This window comes from Equus przewalskii, chromosome 10 (genome assembly GCF_037783145.1).
Source record: "Equus przewalskii isolate Varuska chromosome 10, EquPr2, whole genome shotgun sequence".
NCBI classification, from domain to species: Eukaryota; Metazoa; Chordata; class Mammalia; order Perissodactyla; family Equidae; genus Equus; species Equus przewalskii.
The window spans coordinates 21615061-21632141 of record NC_091840.1 but is presented as its reverse complement, the minus strand read 5'-3'; the positions used below and the strand labels follow the sequence as shown (position 1 = coordinate 21632141).

The window sequence follows — 17081 nt, the reverse complement described above, 5'->3', positions numbered from 1 at the left end:
CATCTTTGAAGCAGAAGGCCTCTCTTATTCCTTTATATTCCCTCAGGGTGGTCAACTAAATGCCTTATTCCTCGCAGAAGTTCAATAATCATGTGTAAATTGACAGTGATTGATTACTTTACTGGAGCGAGCCATCTGTTCTCAATTCCTGAGCGTAAAGATAAGCAGCCCTCAAGAGTCAGTGTGATCTGATGTCCACATGTGTCGACTTTGTGAATAACGTTCTAAATAATGATCGGATCTATAATGCGTAGAAGGGCGAGCATTATCCGAAGCAGCAGTTAGACTTGGGCACAAAAGCCAAAAGAACACAGTCACTCCGGGCGGAGAAATGTGTTTCCTCCCACACTAGGAGGGAGTGTTTGACCTAAAGGCTCCGTGTCAGGAGGTTTGCATTCTCCTGGGTCCTTCCTGAGCATCAGTGGTTATAATTCCATTATAATTCTATTAGTGAGTAACTTATTTAATCTTCCATTACTCATTGCTCTTCAACTTCAAAAACAGGTGGATGGTCAGACGTTACCCAAGGTTCCTTCCATCTCTAACATCTGGGCTTTCTGTGATGTGTGAACAGGTGTCGATTCAGTGAACAAACCCTCCGACTCAGAATATGTGTCCACCCAGATGCAGCCTCCTAACTGGTCATTGCTGAAGGACGTTTCTCAGATGTTTGCCGTGTGTCTGGATTGTGGGCACAAGTGACTCTGTATACACAATGAAGATATAGCCATGCCCATCTTCCTCACTCAGCTACTGTGCCCTATAAATGCCATTTAGAAGGATAATAAGGAAACCACCCAGACTTAGGTTATTTCAGAGAACGATTTAAGAAGATTATTCTCTATTTTGCTTTGAATATCTCTGGACAAAACAGAGTCACAGAAGCTACCAAAAGGAATATCACAAAGACCATGATTTTTATGCTGGGAGTACTAAGTTTATTAGGAAACAGACAACATGATATAAGAGTTACACAGGGGTCTTGAGAGGACAGGTACTCTTCATCAGTAGTTAGTCTGAAAAGATGTTTTCAGTGCCTACTTGAGCTGTTTGAAGAGGTGAGGAATGGGCTTTTCAAGAAAATGCATGTCATTCTGCCAAGAAGTGCTGAGTGACATCAGAATGGACCCGGCCATGTACTGGGGGACCCTTAGTGATGATGCCCTGCTCAGCAGCGGGAGGTCCTGCAGACAGTGCGGCAGGGGGCTGGCTGGCAGAAGCGGGGCCGGCAGCAGGGGGACTGCACAGAGATGGGCTGGCAGCAGGTGGAGGCCCAGCAGCAGGGCCGGCAGACCACGGCCGTGCAGGACGTGGGGCAGCAGCTGATGGGGCGGCAGCAGCCCTCCTGCAGGGAGCAGGGGTCACAGCAGATGGGGCGGCGGCAGGGCTCGCAGATGGAGCGCGTGTAGCGGGGCACGCAGGTCACGGGCCGGCACACGGTGGTCTGGCAGGACACGGGGCGGCAGCAGCAGGGGTCGCGGCGGAAGCAGGGCTGGCAGCAGCCTCTCCCAAGGCTCAGGGAGGAGAAGGTGGAGCCACAGCAGGAGCCTGTCATGGTGGTGTCTGGGTCTGGGCTGGGTTGGGCTGGTGAGAGTAGTTGAGTGTTCTCAGGTGTGAATGTCTTCCTCCTGCTCTGGGCCCTTTATATACCCTGGCAGGGTGCTGATGACCCCCAGGACACATGGTCATTTCCTCCTGTTTGTTTATTCTTTTTGAAATAGCATTGGCAGGTTAGTAAGTTCTCTAGACATTTTTTTTGAGGTGCTCAGATACTCATAAAAGACTGTGCTTTCCTCATTTAGTAGAAACTCATTATATTTTGCTATTTATATTTCAAATAAGAACTTAACGACCCTAACCTCAAAGCCTCCAATTATCTTGATAATTCAGGGATGCTTTTGCCAGTTGATGTCTTGATGGCACAGAGCCACTGTCAATCTCTTTGGGTTGCTTAGAGTGGAGGTGAATTCCCCAAGGCGGGAGTGTCCTTTTCTACTGCTGAGCCTCCTGGGCCAAACGAGGTCAGAACAGTACTACAGGGATATTGCAAAAGTCACGGTTTGTCAGTCAAAGAAGAATTTTCCAGTCCACTTTTTGGAGCTACGGGAATGCATCTTGGTAGGCCTCTATCATCAGTGTTTGTGGGGTTTTTTCCAATTTTTTTATTTTGGTAAATTTACTATCTTAGCCATTTTTGTGTGCAGAGTTCAGTGGCATTAAATACACATATTGTTGTGCAACGTCAGCACCATCCATCTCCAGAACTCTTTCATCTTGCAAAACTGAAACTCTGTCCCCATCAAACAGTAACTCTCCATGACCCCCTTTCTCCAGTCCCTGGCAACCACCATTGTACTTTTAAAAAATTGTCTCCCCTTGCCCCCATACCCCAGCCTACGGGAACCAGTATTCTACGAGTTCAGCTTTTTTTTGGCTTTGGTACGTGCTCATTGATTTCCATAGTCATATCTTTCCAAACCAAGGTGAATTTCATTATTTATAATCCTCCTGATAGCCAGTATCATTGAGTTCTAACTATGTTCCAAGCACTATGCTAAAAGAAATAAATGTATTAATTCATTCTTCATAATAATCCTATGAGGTAGGTATTATTATATTCCTCATTTTACACATAAGGAACCAGATAAGTAACTTGCCTAAGGTCATACACCTAGTAATGTTGGAGCCAACGCTGATTCTAAAACCTTCTGTGGGAATAATATTTGTAAGCCCGAGAAGTTGAAGAAAGGAATTGTGGGTTCTACATTCCCTGTCATTAAGTAATGTCTGTTTTATTTAGGAATTTTAACAGTGAATTTAATTTTAAAACAGGGATTTTACTTATTTTATTACTGAAATGGCTGATTTTTACAGTCACCTGAAGGGATTCTGTGTCTTACCCAAATCCTCAGGAATTGGAGGAATTATCTCCCACACCGTCTTCTCAAATTCCAAAGCACGCCTGAAGGAGACGGCGTCAAAGCTGGACACAGTTGTGCGGTCCCGGGGCACTATGAACAAAGCCGCCATCTAGAGGGAGGCTCAGTCTGCCCGCATCACAAAACCGCCAGGCAGTGATGCAGTCAGAGGCGGTCTTCAGGTCTACCTCGCCCAAACCCCAGAGTCACTTGCTCCAGTGTCTCCCCATGGACTATGCTTGAGCTCATTCCTGCTTATAGAACCGGTTGTGATTTTCAATGGTTTCAAACTGTCAGGGTCTGTAGGAAAATCATGGCACTTCCCCATTTTGGAGCTTCTGCCCCTGAATTTGCTTGGTTCCGACCTTTTGCTTTACAACGAAGTCTGTTCTACGTCTGTGGTTGAAGGCTTCAGTTTAAGGCTTCTTCTTCTTCTTTTTTTTTGGTAGGAAAGATTGGCCCTGAGCTAACATCTGTTGCCAGTCTTCCTCTTCTTTTTCCCTCCCCCAAGCCCCAGTGCATAGTTGTATATTCAGTCTTCTTCTTGATGGTTCTACTTGCCCAGTCCCTTGCCGCTTACGCCGACCTGCACCAGCCACTGTGGCTGACCAGGGCATGGTGTTACTGTGGAAACAAACAGGATCCAATAACAATGATGAGCTTGGGAGAAAATAAAGCACTCTACATCTGAGAAAATATTGCAAGATGAGGAAGTCTCTAGAAGGCTAACAAGGAAGATTCTGGGATGAAGGAAAACAGATGTAGTTAGAGAATTTAAAAAATAGTGATCAAGAGTATGTAGAAAGAAATTGGACTTGTGAGCCCATCCCTTGGTAAACTATCAAATCCTTAATAAAGAGAAAATTCCACTGTGCACATACTGACAATGCTAAAATTTTTAATATAATGAGCTACTTCTTGAGAAACTTTTACCGTATTTCAAAAAAAAACACTTTCTTCATGAGATTGTTTATTGTTTTATTATAAGAATGCACATGTCCAGCAGGATAAGAGAGCTAGGGTGGGATGAAGTCTTTCTCTCTTCCAAACCCTTGGAACTTACTCAACCATTCAACAAATAATTTCTGATTATATGCTATGTGCCACATACTGTGCGGAACAGTGGGAATCCAGTAGTGAACAAAGTCAATCAAGATCCAGGCCTTCACAATGCTTAATTGCCTGACTCGTCTCCCTGGACAGGTAGAGATGCCCAAGCATATAAGCAGCACATTCCAAAATCTCTTTTAGATTGGATGTTAGGAACTGCATATATATTTCTCCAGGAAACAATAGTGGTTAGTTTCCCGACCCAGCCTAAAAGTGTTTAACAACAACAAAAACATATCTAGTGTGGTTAACGTTATCACTATTTTAACTACATTGGCATTGTTTTAATGGTAAAATTGCTTGGAGTTCTAAATTAGAATGGTTCCAACCAAGCTAGCTACGCTTCTGCCTCTCCTCTCAACAGCAGTGACTCCACTGGAATCAGAACTGGCCTTAGTGGTGCTGGAGGGAGCCGTGGAAGAGATGGGACAGTGGCTCTTCCAGCAGAGGTATTCAGTGGGTAGGAATTCCTGGGGACCGAATGATGTTCATCTCTGCATAGTTTCCTAAATCAGGGAACAAACGGGGCTCAGACTTAGGCTTCCTCCACCTTATCACATGTGTGTGGATGATTCGTGAGTCAAGTTCATGACCAGAGAGACCTGCTGTATTCTCTCCATTTCCCCAGCATCGCCACAAAACATGTGACTTGAAATATGAAGGTGCTTCGCATAAGACGGTCTGAATTATTTGAATTGCTAATTATAGACCTTGCGCCTGAATTGTTCCTAAAGATAGAAAAATTGTCCTTCGAAAATCCTTCTTCCTTTGATTCTTCTGATTCTGCATACCATAACTTAAGCTAAAATAAGCTTTTGAAGATTAACAAACAACAAAGAGAAACGCATTTGCTTCCCAGAAATAAAATTTTATTATTTTACTATGCAAAAACCAAGCATAAATGCAATATTGTTCTGGAGATATATCTCATCTTGAAATAGTAGAGAGGTGATGATGAGTCGGGGGATAGAGCTCCATTCAAGAGGAACTTTGATCTTTGTTTGCTCATTTTTTCAAGCCAGGACTTCAAATGATGAAAGCAGGAATTTTTCTAAAGATTGTCAAAGAGGGCCAGGATTAGCTGCGTAATTGTGGGAAAACGGATAGACAGTTACTGTTGAGTTAGTTATTGAAGAGCAGTTAGGTTGCAAACGTAGTGTCTTTCATCTGATCCATCAGGAATGGGAAGAGTTTGCACACGGTTCTGAACACCTGGGAATGTTTCCTGCTGCTCAGCAGCGGGAGGTCCTGCAGACAGTGCGGCAGGGGGCCGGCTGGCAGAAGCGGGGCCGGCAGCAGGGGGACTGCACAGAGATGGGCCGGCAGCGGGTGGAGGCCCAGCAGCAGGGCCGGCAGACCACGGCCGTGCAGGACGTGGAGCAGCAGCTGATGGGGCGGCAGCAGCCCTCCTGCAGGGAGCAGGGGTCACAGCAGATGGGGCGGCGGCAGGGCTTGCAGATGGAGCACGTGTAGCGGGGCACGCAGGTCACGGGCCGGCACACGGTGGTCTGGCAGGACACGGGGCGGCAGCAGCAGGGGTTGCGGCGGAAGCAGGGCTGGCAGCAGCCTCTCCCAAGGCTCAGGGAGGAGAAGGTGGAGCCACAGCAGGAGCCTGTCATGGTGGTGTCTGGGTCTGGGCTGGGTTGGGCTGGTGAGAGGAGTTGAGTGTTCTCAGGTGTGAATGTCTTCCTCCTGCTCTGGGCCCTTTATATACCCTGGTGGATGCTGATGACCCCCAGGACACGTGGTCACTTCCCGGAGTTGTGTTTGGCCATTGTAATGAGAACTTAGAGTGCTGGATTCACTTGCTGAGGCAACAATTCCAACATCACTGAAGGATGCTTTCCTTTCTTTGTGTCTGCTTTTTCCCTTGAAATGAATACTTGATGATTTGTATCATCAGAAACATTACTCATTGAGTAGCCAATCCTTCCTAACCGCGTCGTGTGACAAGTTGAAGTTTGAAGAATCCAGTGTCGCCATTGTCACACTTTCCTCTTGTTCACCATCCATGATTAAGCGTGAGACTCTAATGTTCATGAGGTTATGGGCCTGGTTTCTGATTGACCTTGAGATGAAGCAAGAATTTCCAAAAAACCAAAATGGCATATAAAAGGAGATGTGTACCAATTCTGCTGTGGAAAGAACAGCCCAGTGCGTCTGTAAAACAACATATTGCTTCACATAAACTTATTATTTATATGGAAATAAACACCCAGCCGATAAAGGGATATTGTTTAGAAACCTGAGTTGGCTGATAACTCATAGTAACTTATGAGATGCTTACTATGTAAGCAGTGCTATACTATAGTTTCTTATCACACAGTAACTACAAATTTTAGGAAGGCAAGACAAAGGCAGGGAAAGCAATTAAAGGGGAAGAACTTTGCATGGGATAATAAGGGCAAACTAAATGAGGATTTTATTCATATTGTACCTTTTTCATGCCCCTCCCTGAGCATAGTCTTAGAAATAAAATTGAAATTGGAGTATTTCTTGCTTTCTAGGTGTGACACAAGCACTTGTATTGAGTTTCTTCAAAACGTTGAAAATACTTATAAAAGAGTCAATTATCTTTCTGTAGGAGTAGCTTTGGTTTATTGGCTGAGGGTTTTGATTGCATACGAAATGTGAAGGTGAGCTTCTGAAAGAGACAAGAGGAATTAATGAACTGATGGCTGATAAAATAGCTTTGTCTTTTTCACCCACAGCTCATAAAAGTGTGGGTATAGAAAATGAATTTATAGTTGGAAGGTAGGTTAAAAATAACATTGTCCAAGTATTGCTGATGGCCCTCAGACCAAATTTGTCTCCAAAGTGTGTTTTGTTTGGTGTGGTCATTTTTTGTACACTCTGTGGTCCACCATAGCTCTGATCCTTGAAGGCCTTTGAATTTGTGACCCATCATAATCCATCACAGTTTTGGGAAGGCCAGATTTGTGAAATGACTTCTCCAGGTTGTCCAGATAAAAGAGTGGCAGAGCTTTGCCAATACTGCAGGTTTTCTGTTGAGTATAAACACGGATGAGTGACCCCTGGTCTTTTTCCAATTTTGAGTCACTTCAGAATCATGAACATGGAGTAGTAGTTATCAAAAATTCGATGCCATCTAGTGAAATAAAATAAGAACTTGCTTGATTTATGGTTTCCATATTGTTATTTGGCTTAGAACATATACAGAGATCCAAATGTTAGCAATAGGAATACGTCTGTAAACTCACTGCTTTTGTTAACTAACTCAAGGACATGGTACTAAGAATCTTGTATTATAAACTCATAGACTGTTAGAATCTTTGCCGTTTGAAATCATGTCAGTAAGAAGGGAACATGCCACTATCGCCTGGACAGGATCTTAGTCACCTTAACACAGAGAAGCAACCTCAATATCCAACCCAGAGGTAGAGTTTCAGATAAGAGATGTTCAGACATGACATTCTGCATTTATTTTAACTATGTAGTTTCCAAAGAAAGAGGACCATAAGTCCTTTTCACAGCCCAGTCCTGATGTTAACTCTTTTGTGCAAAGCCTCGTTCTGCTTTGAGCCTATCAGAAACCATTTCATGTAATTTTACCTAAACTCCACCAATCCTCAAAATCCTATAAAAACCTTTTCTTCTCCTTCATGTCGTGAGATGCCCTGTGGTCCTATGCTGTGTGGTCTTTCCTGCTGTGGCACACTGATGGACCTAAGCTTGTTGGACAAGAGATGTGTCCCTGGTCTTTACCATGCGGGCTTTTTCAGTCACATTATTGGAATTCCAGACATCCTTCAGGATCATAATCACCAGAGTGGGAGCAAGCAATTGTTCACCATGGTGGTGATAAACGAAGGGATTTTTGTGGTTGGGTGGAAAAAGAATGTAGTGTTGATGACTTTTTGTTTTGGTGAAACATGCCTTCATCTTAATAGTTTTATGAGTTGTGTTTTGTTAGGAATTAGTTTGGCGGCCACTGGATGTTAGGAAAATTTTAAAATTCTGAAAACAGTATACACATTCCCTGTTCTCCAAGATGATCTTTAAAATATCCTCCAATCACAAGAGTCAGAGATGGGGACGGGGAAGATTGAGGGAGAGAGGGCAGGAGGAGGATGGGGAAGACAAGGCAGGATTCAGACCCCTCCTCCACCACCTAGCAATCATGTAGCTTAGAGCAAACACCAACGCCCTGCCAGCCCCAGTTCTCTCATCTGTAAAATGGGAAAAGTCTTCGTGCCTGGTGTTCTTTACAGGCCAGGTTTATCATAAAATCCGTACCAACGTGGAAGACAGAAGAGATGGATATCATCATTGATTGAAAAGAGAAAATATTTCAATTGAAAAGGACAGGAAAACTCTAGATGATCAGGGAGCTGGTGGGATTTATTTCTGGAATTTAAAATATAAATCTCTCTTCTAAGTGGCTTAGATCTCCATCTGCCTAACACCAGGGAGCACTAAGCCAGGTAATCTTTTGGAGTCTCTTACAGCTTTGAGTTGATTATCCCTTTGGCTGGTTCATGGTGAAAGGAAAAGTCTATCAGATGCATATATTAGCCCCAGCTCTTCTTCGCTCTTGATGCTAAACCTCTATCATAAATCCTCTGATCTAGACTCTTTCCTATGGACTCGAAGATCAACTTTTGAAGAGCCCTTTCATTCTGAGACAGCCTCGATGCGATGATGAATTCTTTTGTCTTCTTTATTATATCTATCAGGAAATCTGTTTCTGCAGGAAATGTGGACTATCCTGGGGAAATAAAACAACCACCTTCCGCTGAATCCTTTCCCACTCTCAATGACATGATATGTAATACATAGCACATCTTTCGAGCCTATTTTATACAGTGATGCTCCAATGTGCAACAAGGAATAGAAATAAATGGTCCTGGGTGCTTACTCTGTGCCGGGCACTTCACATACATAAAATCACTTAACTTTTCCAGCAAGCTACATTGATAAGTATTAATTTTCACATTTTGCAGATGAGGAAACCTGAGGGTCAGAGAAGTTAAGTTATACTGATGCAAAGTTTTGCTTTAAGTAAATATCTACCTTTTGGAATTCTTGTCATAAAGACAATTCCTTTCCAGTTTAGTTTGACTCAACACATAGAAATCAAGTACCAACTATATACCAGACACTGAGCTCAGTACTGGGAGCCAAGATAAATAAACTGTGGTCCCCTCGTTGGAGACAGAGAAATAGATAATCTCAATACAATGCCTTATGGGGAGGGATGTAAGCACAGGATGCTATTGGCACACGTTAAGGGCACCTAAACTACCTGTGTGTCTGTGTGTGTGTGTGGTGGAGGCGTTAGGACAAGAATCTTGGAAATGACTCAGAGTTAGGTAGGTGGAGAAGGTGGAGGGAAGGGGTAGTTAAGAGGATATTCCAGATAAATGGAAGAACAAGACAAAAGTAAAGACATATGGACCTGCATGGCATGTGAATTGCAGACACTGTGAGAAGTTCAGTTTTGCTTGAAGTGAAACTTACTGGGGAGCGTTGAGACATGAACCTGGAGATGTGGGCAAAGAACGTGCCACAGAGGACCTGGTGTGCACAGATTCCCTACCACGTGAGCAGTCTGAGCACCAGGCTGGCAGTCCTGTATCGTCTTCCAAGACTCGCACCAGGATTCCTAGCACCTCTCCCTTTCTCTCTTCTGTCTTCCTCATTCTCTCCATCTCTTCTACCTTCTTCCCCTTCACCTTTCTTCCTATTCATTGTCTGTTCATCTGTGTACACTAATAAACAGGCACTAATGAATGAGTCAGATAGCAGGAGGGTTGCAGGAAAATTAATTTATTGAAAACAAAAGAGCAGCACATTATTAAAGATGATGGGGAGGGTTTGAGTAGCGTCCGGATTTCAGGATGGGTTTGCGAAGTCCCCTCTGGGGACTTTTAAAGTTGGACTTACCATCCTTGGTGACTTCTGCTGATGGAGACACCTGGGAATTTGGTGGGGGTGGTGATAGACATCTGCTTGTGCATCATGCTATATCCACATGCAAGATGTAAAAATGACTACTGCCACCTTATGAAAAAAATCTTTTTTCTTTCAACTTGATTAAAATGCAGAATAGGTGATAGGCTCCAGCATGTCGTTCTGCGGGTACGGTGGGGTTTCAGCAGCGGGAGGTCCTGCAGACAGTGCGGCAGGGGGCCGGCTGGCAGAAGCGGGGCCGGCAGCAGGGGGACTGCACAGAGATGGGCTGGCAGCAGGTGGAGGCCCAGCAGCAGGGCCGGCAGACCACGGCCGTGCAGGACGTGGGGCAGCAGCTGATGGGGCGGCAGCAGCCCTCCTGCAGGGAGCAGGGGTCACAGCAGATGGGGCGGCGGCAGGGCTCGCAGATGGAGCGCGTGTAGCGGGGCACGCAGGTCACGGGGCGGCACACGGTGGTCTGGCAGGACACGGGGCGGCAGCAGCAGGGGTCGCGGCGGAAGCAGGGCTGGCAGCAGCCTCTCCCAAGGCTCAGGGAGGAGAAGGTGGAGCCACAGCAGGAGCCTGTCATGGTGGTGTCTGGGTCTGGGCTGGGTTGGGCTGGTGAGAGGAGTTGAGTGTTCTCAGGTGTGAATGTCTTCCTCCTGCTCTGGGCCCTTTATATACCCTGGCCTGGTGCTGATGACCCCCAGGACACATGGCCACTTCCTTGTTAATCTTCTGGCCAATTAAGTGAGAATTTAATAGTAGACGAATGGTGTTTTTGGTAATCCTTGACCTCATATGTATCCACACACTCACACCACAAATATTCATCATTTTCTCGTATTGTTTATTCTAACCAAATGTAAACATTGGATTTGATTCTGATGAATTTCCCTTTGAAATTTTCATGACTCATAAAAGACAAAAGAATGTGTTTTCTAAATTAGAATAGTATCTAATCACTTTGCCCTTTGGCCCTGAAGTTAGCATTTTGTTCCTTGACTTCAAAGACTCTCATAATTACCCCCAAACGGTGACTCACCCTGTTTCCACCCCTGCTCATGGCAGTGACAGGTTAACAGCAGCACTCCAGTGCAGACCTACAGCCACCTTCCCAGATGTCTCCTTCCAAGACTCACTGGAAGACAGGTTTGTGGTTTTTCATATGAGAAGGAACCACATGGCACCTGGAGCCCGGCCACCCTGGTTTAGTCACTCTCCCCTAAAAGGGCCTGGGCTGTCCTGTGCTGGTTGTTGATGTCTTTCCATTCGCCTGGAATGACCTCCTCATCCTTCTAAGCCAAACTCCACTTCTGCCTTGATTGTAAAGCCCTCATCAAGGATGCATTGCAGTTTTTATCTTTGTAATTTATTTGGGGTTAGTCACTGCATGTGTGGGATCCAGGAAGGGACCGTCAGGGATATATAGGCCTGTCCCCTCATTTTAAGGAGAGATCGGGTGTGTTCAGCACAGTCACACAATGAGGCCACAGAATGAGGTCTGGGGTCCGGTGTCTTCGTTCCTCAGTAGCGGCCTCTGTGAGTTTTATGTTTATCAGTCTCGAGTAGTCCAGAGTCTTCAGACAGGACAGAGAAGGTCTCAAGCCTTAAAGTAAGTAGTATCATTCAAAGTGATCGAGAAGAGAATTAGGGCACTGTTTTACCCCAATGATAGGTGATCTGAGAGGGCCTCCGGACTTCCATGCTGCATCAGGCTGGGCACCAGAGCACAGGCTTCCCCTTGAGGATCAACCAAGGTGGCCAGATGGGGGCCCGCTCATTTCCCTGATGCCAGTCTCAAGGTGTAGTCTGGTTTCGCTTGGTAACTCATCGTGGCACTGTGAGATATTCGCTTGTATAAATCCTTTTCTCATTATTTATTTGTACCTTCACCCTATACATTACCTTTCAAGATGAGTTCCATAAATTCACTTCTTATTTATGAAGTAGATCTACATTTTCCTTTAAATTTGAAAAAAAAAAAAGAATCCTGTCCAGTGAACCCCACTGCACTACACGAAAAAAGGAGGGACAAGAGCTTGTAAGCCACCACTCAAATATTTTTTGTACATCATTTGTCCTAAAATTACCCTCTCAGGCTTTGGGGAGGGGGGCGCTTTTTGCTGTTGTCATGGGGGGTTAGTTCCATTTTTGCATTGATGATACCATGGAAGATATCACAGATGTGAATTATAACAAATTCATTCCCTCATTCCTCATGCCAAGATTCCCTCTTGTCTCCTTTCATAATAATAGTTGATGTTTTTCTGTACAGACTAAATAATTCTCTGAGATAATATGGCTAGAATTACATGCTTTATTCTAGGCAAAATTATATTATAATTTGGTATAAAGATAATGCTTTCTGATTTGTTTACAAATAGACTGTTTAGTTATGACCAATGTTCTGTGGACATTTTTGGCCTCAACAGTCCTTTGAACTACTGCCTGGTATCATAGTTTTACAAGGAATCTTATTTTCTTTTCTAACTAGGCTCTTACTGGAAGCTCACACTCCTTGTCCTCTAAAAACAGTTTATAATAGCTCCTTCTGGATGTATTGGGGGTTTTTTTGTTGATGCTAGATATTAGCTGCCATTTCTTCCTCCTACTATGCAAAAACTTTAAGTTACCATTTATTGAGGATTTGGTATGTTCCAGGAACTATAATAGCCACTTTACCTGTCTTCTCTGATTAATCATCATCATAGTCAACTGAGGTAGGGATTGTTTTCTCCACTTTGTAGGTGAGGAATCTGAATATGAGGGTAACGAGTTTGCCTGAGGTCACACAGCTCTTAAACAGCAGAGTTTGGATTCAACTCAAGCATGTCCCACCCATAAACTTGTGCTTTAACAAATATGCTTACAAAAACGGCTGGGATTTTCCTCCAATTTTACATATATAGCTTCACTTTTTATTATCCTTGAGAGCTTAATTTTAGCTATAAACCTAGAGATTTATTAACCTATGTTCTCCAGGAAGTTTATTAAAATAAAACCAACCCAGCACAAACACTTGGGCGTTCTCCTGTTGTTATTTTATTTATGGAAAACTATCTGCAATCTTACTGCTTGGTGTATTAAGCTGGTTTCTCATTGTCACCACGGTTGAATTAGTCAGCTCTTGCTGTATAGCAAGCAACCACAAACTCTTAGAGCATACCATCACAAGTGTTTATTTCTTGGTCACATTTCTGCAGGTCAGTTGGGTCTTGACTCATTAAGGCTGGTCCTGGGTTCTGGCTAGGGGTTGGTTTGGGACTTCTTCCAAATTAGAGTTGCCAGATTTAGCGAATAAAAGTACAGATTCTCAGCTAAATTTGAATTTCAGAGAAACAGCAAATAAATCTTTAGTATAAGTATGTCTGAGCATGCACGGGGCATACTTATATTACAAATTTATTTGTTGTTGATCTGAAATTCCGACTTAATAAATATATTTTAGCTGGCAACTCTATTTCTGATGACACAAGCACACGGGAGCAATCCCAATCACGTGAACACATTTCAAATCTTTGCTTGGGTCGTGTCCTCTAACATGCCATTGTCCAGAGCAAGTCACATGGCGAAGTCTAAGTCACAGAGTGGAAGAGAGGGAGAGGGTACTTCTCCCAGAGGGCTGGGCGGCGGGGAGAGTCAGTATTAATGAAGAATGATCTAATCTATCAGAGCAGTGAATCAATTATTTTAATAATCTTTGTTGTGAAGCTTGGACAAAGACTTTTAGAAGTCAAATTCGATCATGTCTACTGGGTTCATTCATGTGGGTGACTTTTACCTTTTACTCCTCTTCCTCCTTCTCATCCTGGTCAACCAAAAAATGTCATTGATTATATAGGGACTGCTTGATTTCTCTATGAGAAATTCATGTTGACCTCCTATTAGTTTATATTGATTTGCTGTTCAAAAGAAAAAAATAATCTCCTGAGAATAGCACTGATTTTATGAAAGTGGCTATTGATTTAATCAAATATTTCTTTAGAAATTGTATTCCATTACCTACTATAAGTAAAGATTAGGGGCCGGCCTGATGACGCAGCAGTTAAGTGCACACGTTCCGCTTTGACGGCCCAGGGTTCCCCACTTTGGTTCCCAAGTGTGGACATGGCACCACTTGTCAAGCCATGCTGTGGCAGGCGTCCCACATATACAGTAGAGGAAGATGGGGGCAAGGATGTTAGCTCAGGGCCAGTCTTCATCGGCAAAAAGAGGAGGATTGGCAGCAGATGTTAGCTCAGGGCTAATCCTCCTCCTCAAAAAAAAAAAAAACAGTACAGATTATTCCAATGACTGACAGGTGAAATTTTCTCTTGGGAAAAATTAATTGAGAGACTTTAGCAATACAGATTCTAAGTTAACATGTAATCCCCCTTGACTCTCTCTCTATATATACATGGATTCTAGATACAATTTTTAAAGTAATAAATTTCTGAGGTTAAAAGAAAGAAAATAAGCCCTGCTCGCTCACTTGCTCGTCCCCGGCTTCCGAGCACAGCATGGCGGTCAAGACAACCAAGCGAGGTGATCCTCAAGAGTTAAGAAACATATTCCTGCAGTATGCCAGTACTGAGGTTGATGGAGAACATTACATGACCCCGGAAGATTTTGTCCAGCGCTATCTTGGACTGTATAATGATCCAAATAGCAATCCGAAGATTGTGCAGCTCTTAGCAGGAGTAGCCGATCAAACCAAGGATGGGTTGATCTCCTATCAAGAGTTTTTGGCATTTGAATCTGTTTTATGTGCTCCGGATTCCATGTTCATAGTGGCTTTCCAATTGTTTGACAAGAGTGGAAATGGAGAGGTGACATTTGAAAATGTCAAAGAAATTTTTGGACAGACTATTATTCATCATCATATCCCTTTTAACTGGGACTGTGAATTTATCCGACTACATTTTGGGCATAATCGGAAGAAGCATCTTAACTACACAGAGTTCACACAGTTTCTCCAGGAGCTACAATTGGAACATGCAAGACAAGCCTTTGCACTGAAAGACAAAAGCAAAAGTGGCCTGATTTCTGGTCTGGATTTCAGTGACATCATGGTTACCATTCGGTCTCACATGCTTACTCCCTTCGTGGAGGAGAACTTAGTTTCAGCAGCTGGAGGAAGCATCTCACACCAGGTTAGCTTGTCCTAAATCAATGCCTTTAACTCCTTACTGAATAACATGGAGCTTGTTCGTAAGATATATAGCACTCTAGCTGGCACAAGGAAAGATGTTGAAGTCACCAAGGAGGAATTCGCCCAGAGTGCCATACGCTATGGCCAAGTCACCCCACTAGAAATTGATATCCTATACCAGCTTGCAGACTTATATAATGCTACAGGGCGCTTGACTTTGGCACATATTGAGAGAATAGCCCCACTGGCTGAGGGGGCCTTACCTTACAACCTGGCAGAACTTCAGAGACAGGTAGGAGGAGTCTCATAAATAGAATCACCTTCAAAAATGCTGAAATACTGTGTACATGGCAGTCTAAAGCTTCCGAATGCTATGAAAGTTAAAACTACTGTCCAAAAAAAGACTTTACTTAGCTCAAAAATTACCTTTATAAGGAACCCTCATACACTGCTGGTGGGAATGCAAACTGGTGCAGCCACTGTGGAAAACAGTATGGAGATTCCTCAAAAAATTAAAAATAAAACTACCATATGATCCAGCCATCCCACTACTGGGTATTTATCCAAAGAGCTTGAAGTCAGCAATCCCAAAAGTCCTATGCCCCCCAATGTTTATTGCAGCACTGTTTACAATAGCCAAGACATGGAAGCAACCTAAGTGTCCAGCAACAGACGAATGGATAAAGAAGTTGTGGTACATATATACAATGGAATACTACTCAGCTGCAAAACAGAGCAAAATCATTCCATTTGCAATAACATGGATGGACCTTGAGAGAATTATGTTAAGTGAAAAAAGCCAGCGAGAAAAGGATAATCTGTGTATGACTCCACTCATATGAGGAATTTAAAATTATGGACTAAGAACAGTTTAGTGGATGCCAGGGGAAAGGTGGGGTGGGGGGTGGGCACAAAGGGTGAAGTGGTGCACCTACAACATGACTGACAAACATTAATGTACAACTGAAATTTCACAAGATTGTAACCTATCAATAACTCAATAAAAAAAAAAATAAAGACAAAAAAAAAAAAAGAAAGAAAGAAAATAAAAATCCCTACATACCGGAATGAAGAAGAAACTCAAGACCAGATTGTTCAGTCTGCGAAGTTGTGCGACAGATTCCTGTGTGCATGTCTGTCTCCGAACTTCTCCTTTTTTATAAGGACACCAGTCATATTGAATTAGGGCCCACGCTAAAGACCTCATTTTAACTTGATTACCTCTATAAGGACTGTGTCTACAAATAAGGCCACATTCTGAGGTACTGAGGACTTCAGCATGTGAATTTTGAGGAGACACAATTCAACCCATGATAGCAGTTATTCCAACTGACACTCATACCAGCCATAAATGAGATATCTTTTTTCTTCCCAGCTTCACTAATATTTGGTTTCATCAGTCTTAAATATTTGCCGGCCTGCTATATGTGAGTTCATTTCATTATTGTTTTAATTAGAATCCTATTTACTGGTGAGGTTGAACACATTTTCATAAACTTTTTGGCCCTTTTGGTTTCCTCCTTTGTAAATTTTCTTTTGTATTCTTTGCCCATTTACATTTTTTATGTCTTTTCTTACTGAATTTTAGGAATTGTTTGTATATTATGGATAATATTAATTCATCTGTTTTATATGCCACAAAAATCTCCTTCCAATTTATCACAGCATATTACAAACATTTTTAATTTTATTGAAATCAAATTTACCAATTTTTCCTTTGTGATTTTCCGTTTTTTGTGTCTTAAGATACCCTTACTACACTGAAGTCAAAAAGTTTTACTCTTATATATTCTTTTAATAGTTTTGAAAGTTCTTATTTAATGTAGATATTTGATCCATTTGGGTTTTTTTTTAATTTGGCAAGAAGGAACTGATTTTTTTCCATAGTGAATGCCACACCCAATGCCATTTATTCAATTTTCTACAATCTTTCCACTGTTTGTAATGCCTTCTTTCATAAATTCTAAGATTCCATATAAGTCTGAATCCGTTCCAGGACTGTCTAT

General features: G+C 42.9%; 3 protein-coding genes across 3 annotated transcripts; all 3 read right to left on the bottom strand.

Moving 5' to 3' along the window:
- Window positions 1-915: 915 nt before the first annotated feature.
- Window positions 916-1627, bottom strand: LOC139074047 (keratin-associated protein 2-1). The gene has a single exon (XM_070562006.1). The coding sequence runs from the start codon at window positions 1553-1555 to the stop codon at window positions 1169-1171; it is 387 nt and encodes a 128-aa protein (XP_070418107.1). The 5' UTR covers window positions 1556-1627; the 3' UTR covers window positions 916-1168.
- Window positions 1628-4875: 3248 nt separating this feature from the next.
- Window positions 4876-5731, bottom strand: LOC103564085 (keratin-associated protein 2-1-like). Its single transcript, XM_008539637.2, has one exon. The coding sequence runs from the start codon at window positions 5645-5647 to the stop codon at window positions 5261-5263; it is 387 nt and encodes a 128-aa protein (XP_008537859.2). The 5' UTR covers window positions 5648-5731; the 3' UTR covers window positions 4876-5260.
- A 4071-nt stretch (window positions 5732-9802) lies between these two features.
- On the bottom strand, window positions 9803-16115 carry LOC103564082 (keratin-associated protein 2-1). Its single transcript, XM_008539633.2, has one exon. It carries the CDS (start codon window positions 10528-10530, stop codon window positions 10144-10146), a length of 387 nt encoding a protein of 128 aa, XP_008537855.1. The 5' UTR covers window positions 10531-16115; the 3' UTR covers window positions 9803-10143.
- Between the last annotated feature and the right edge of the window lie 966 nt (window positions 16116-17081).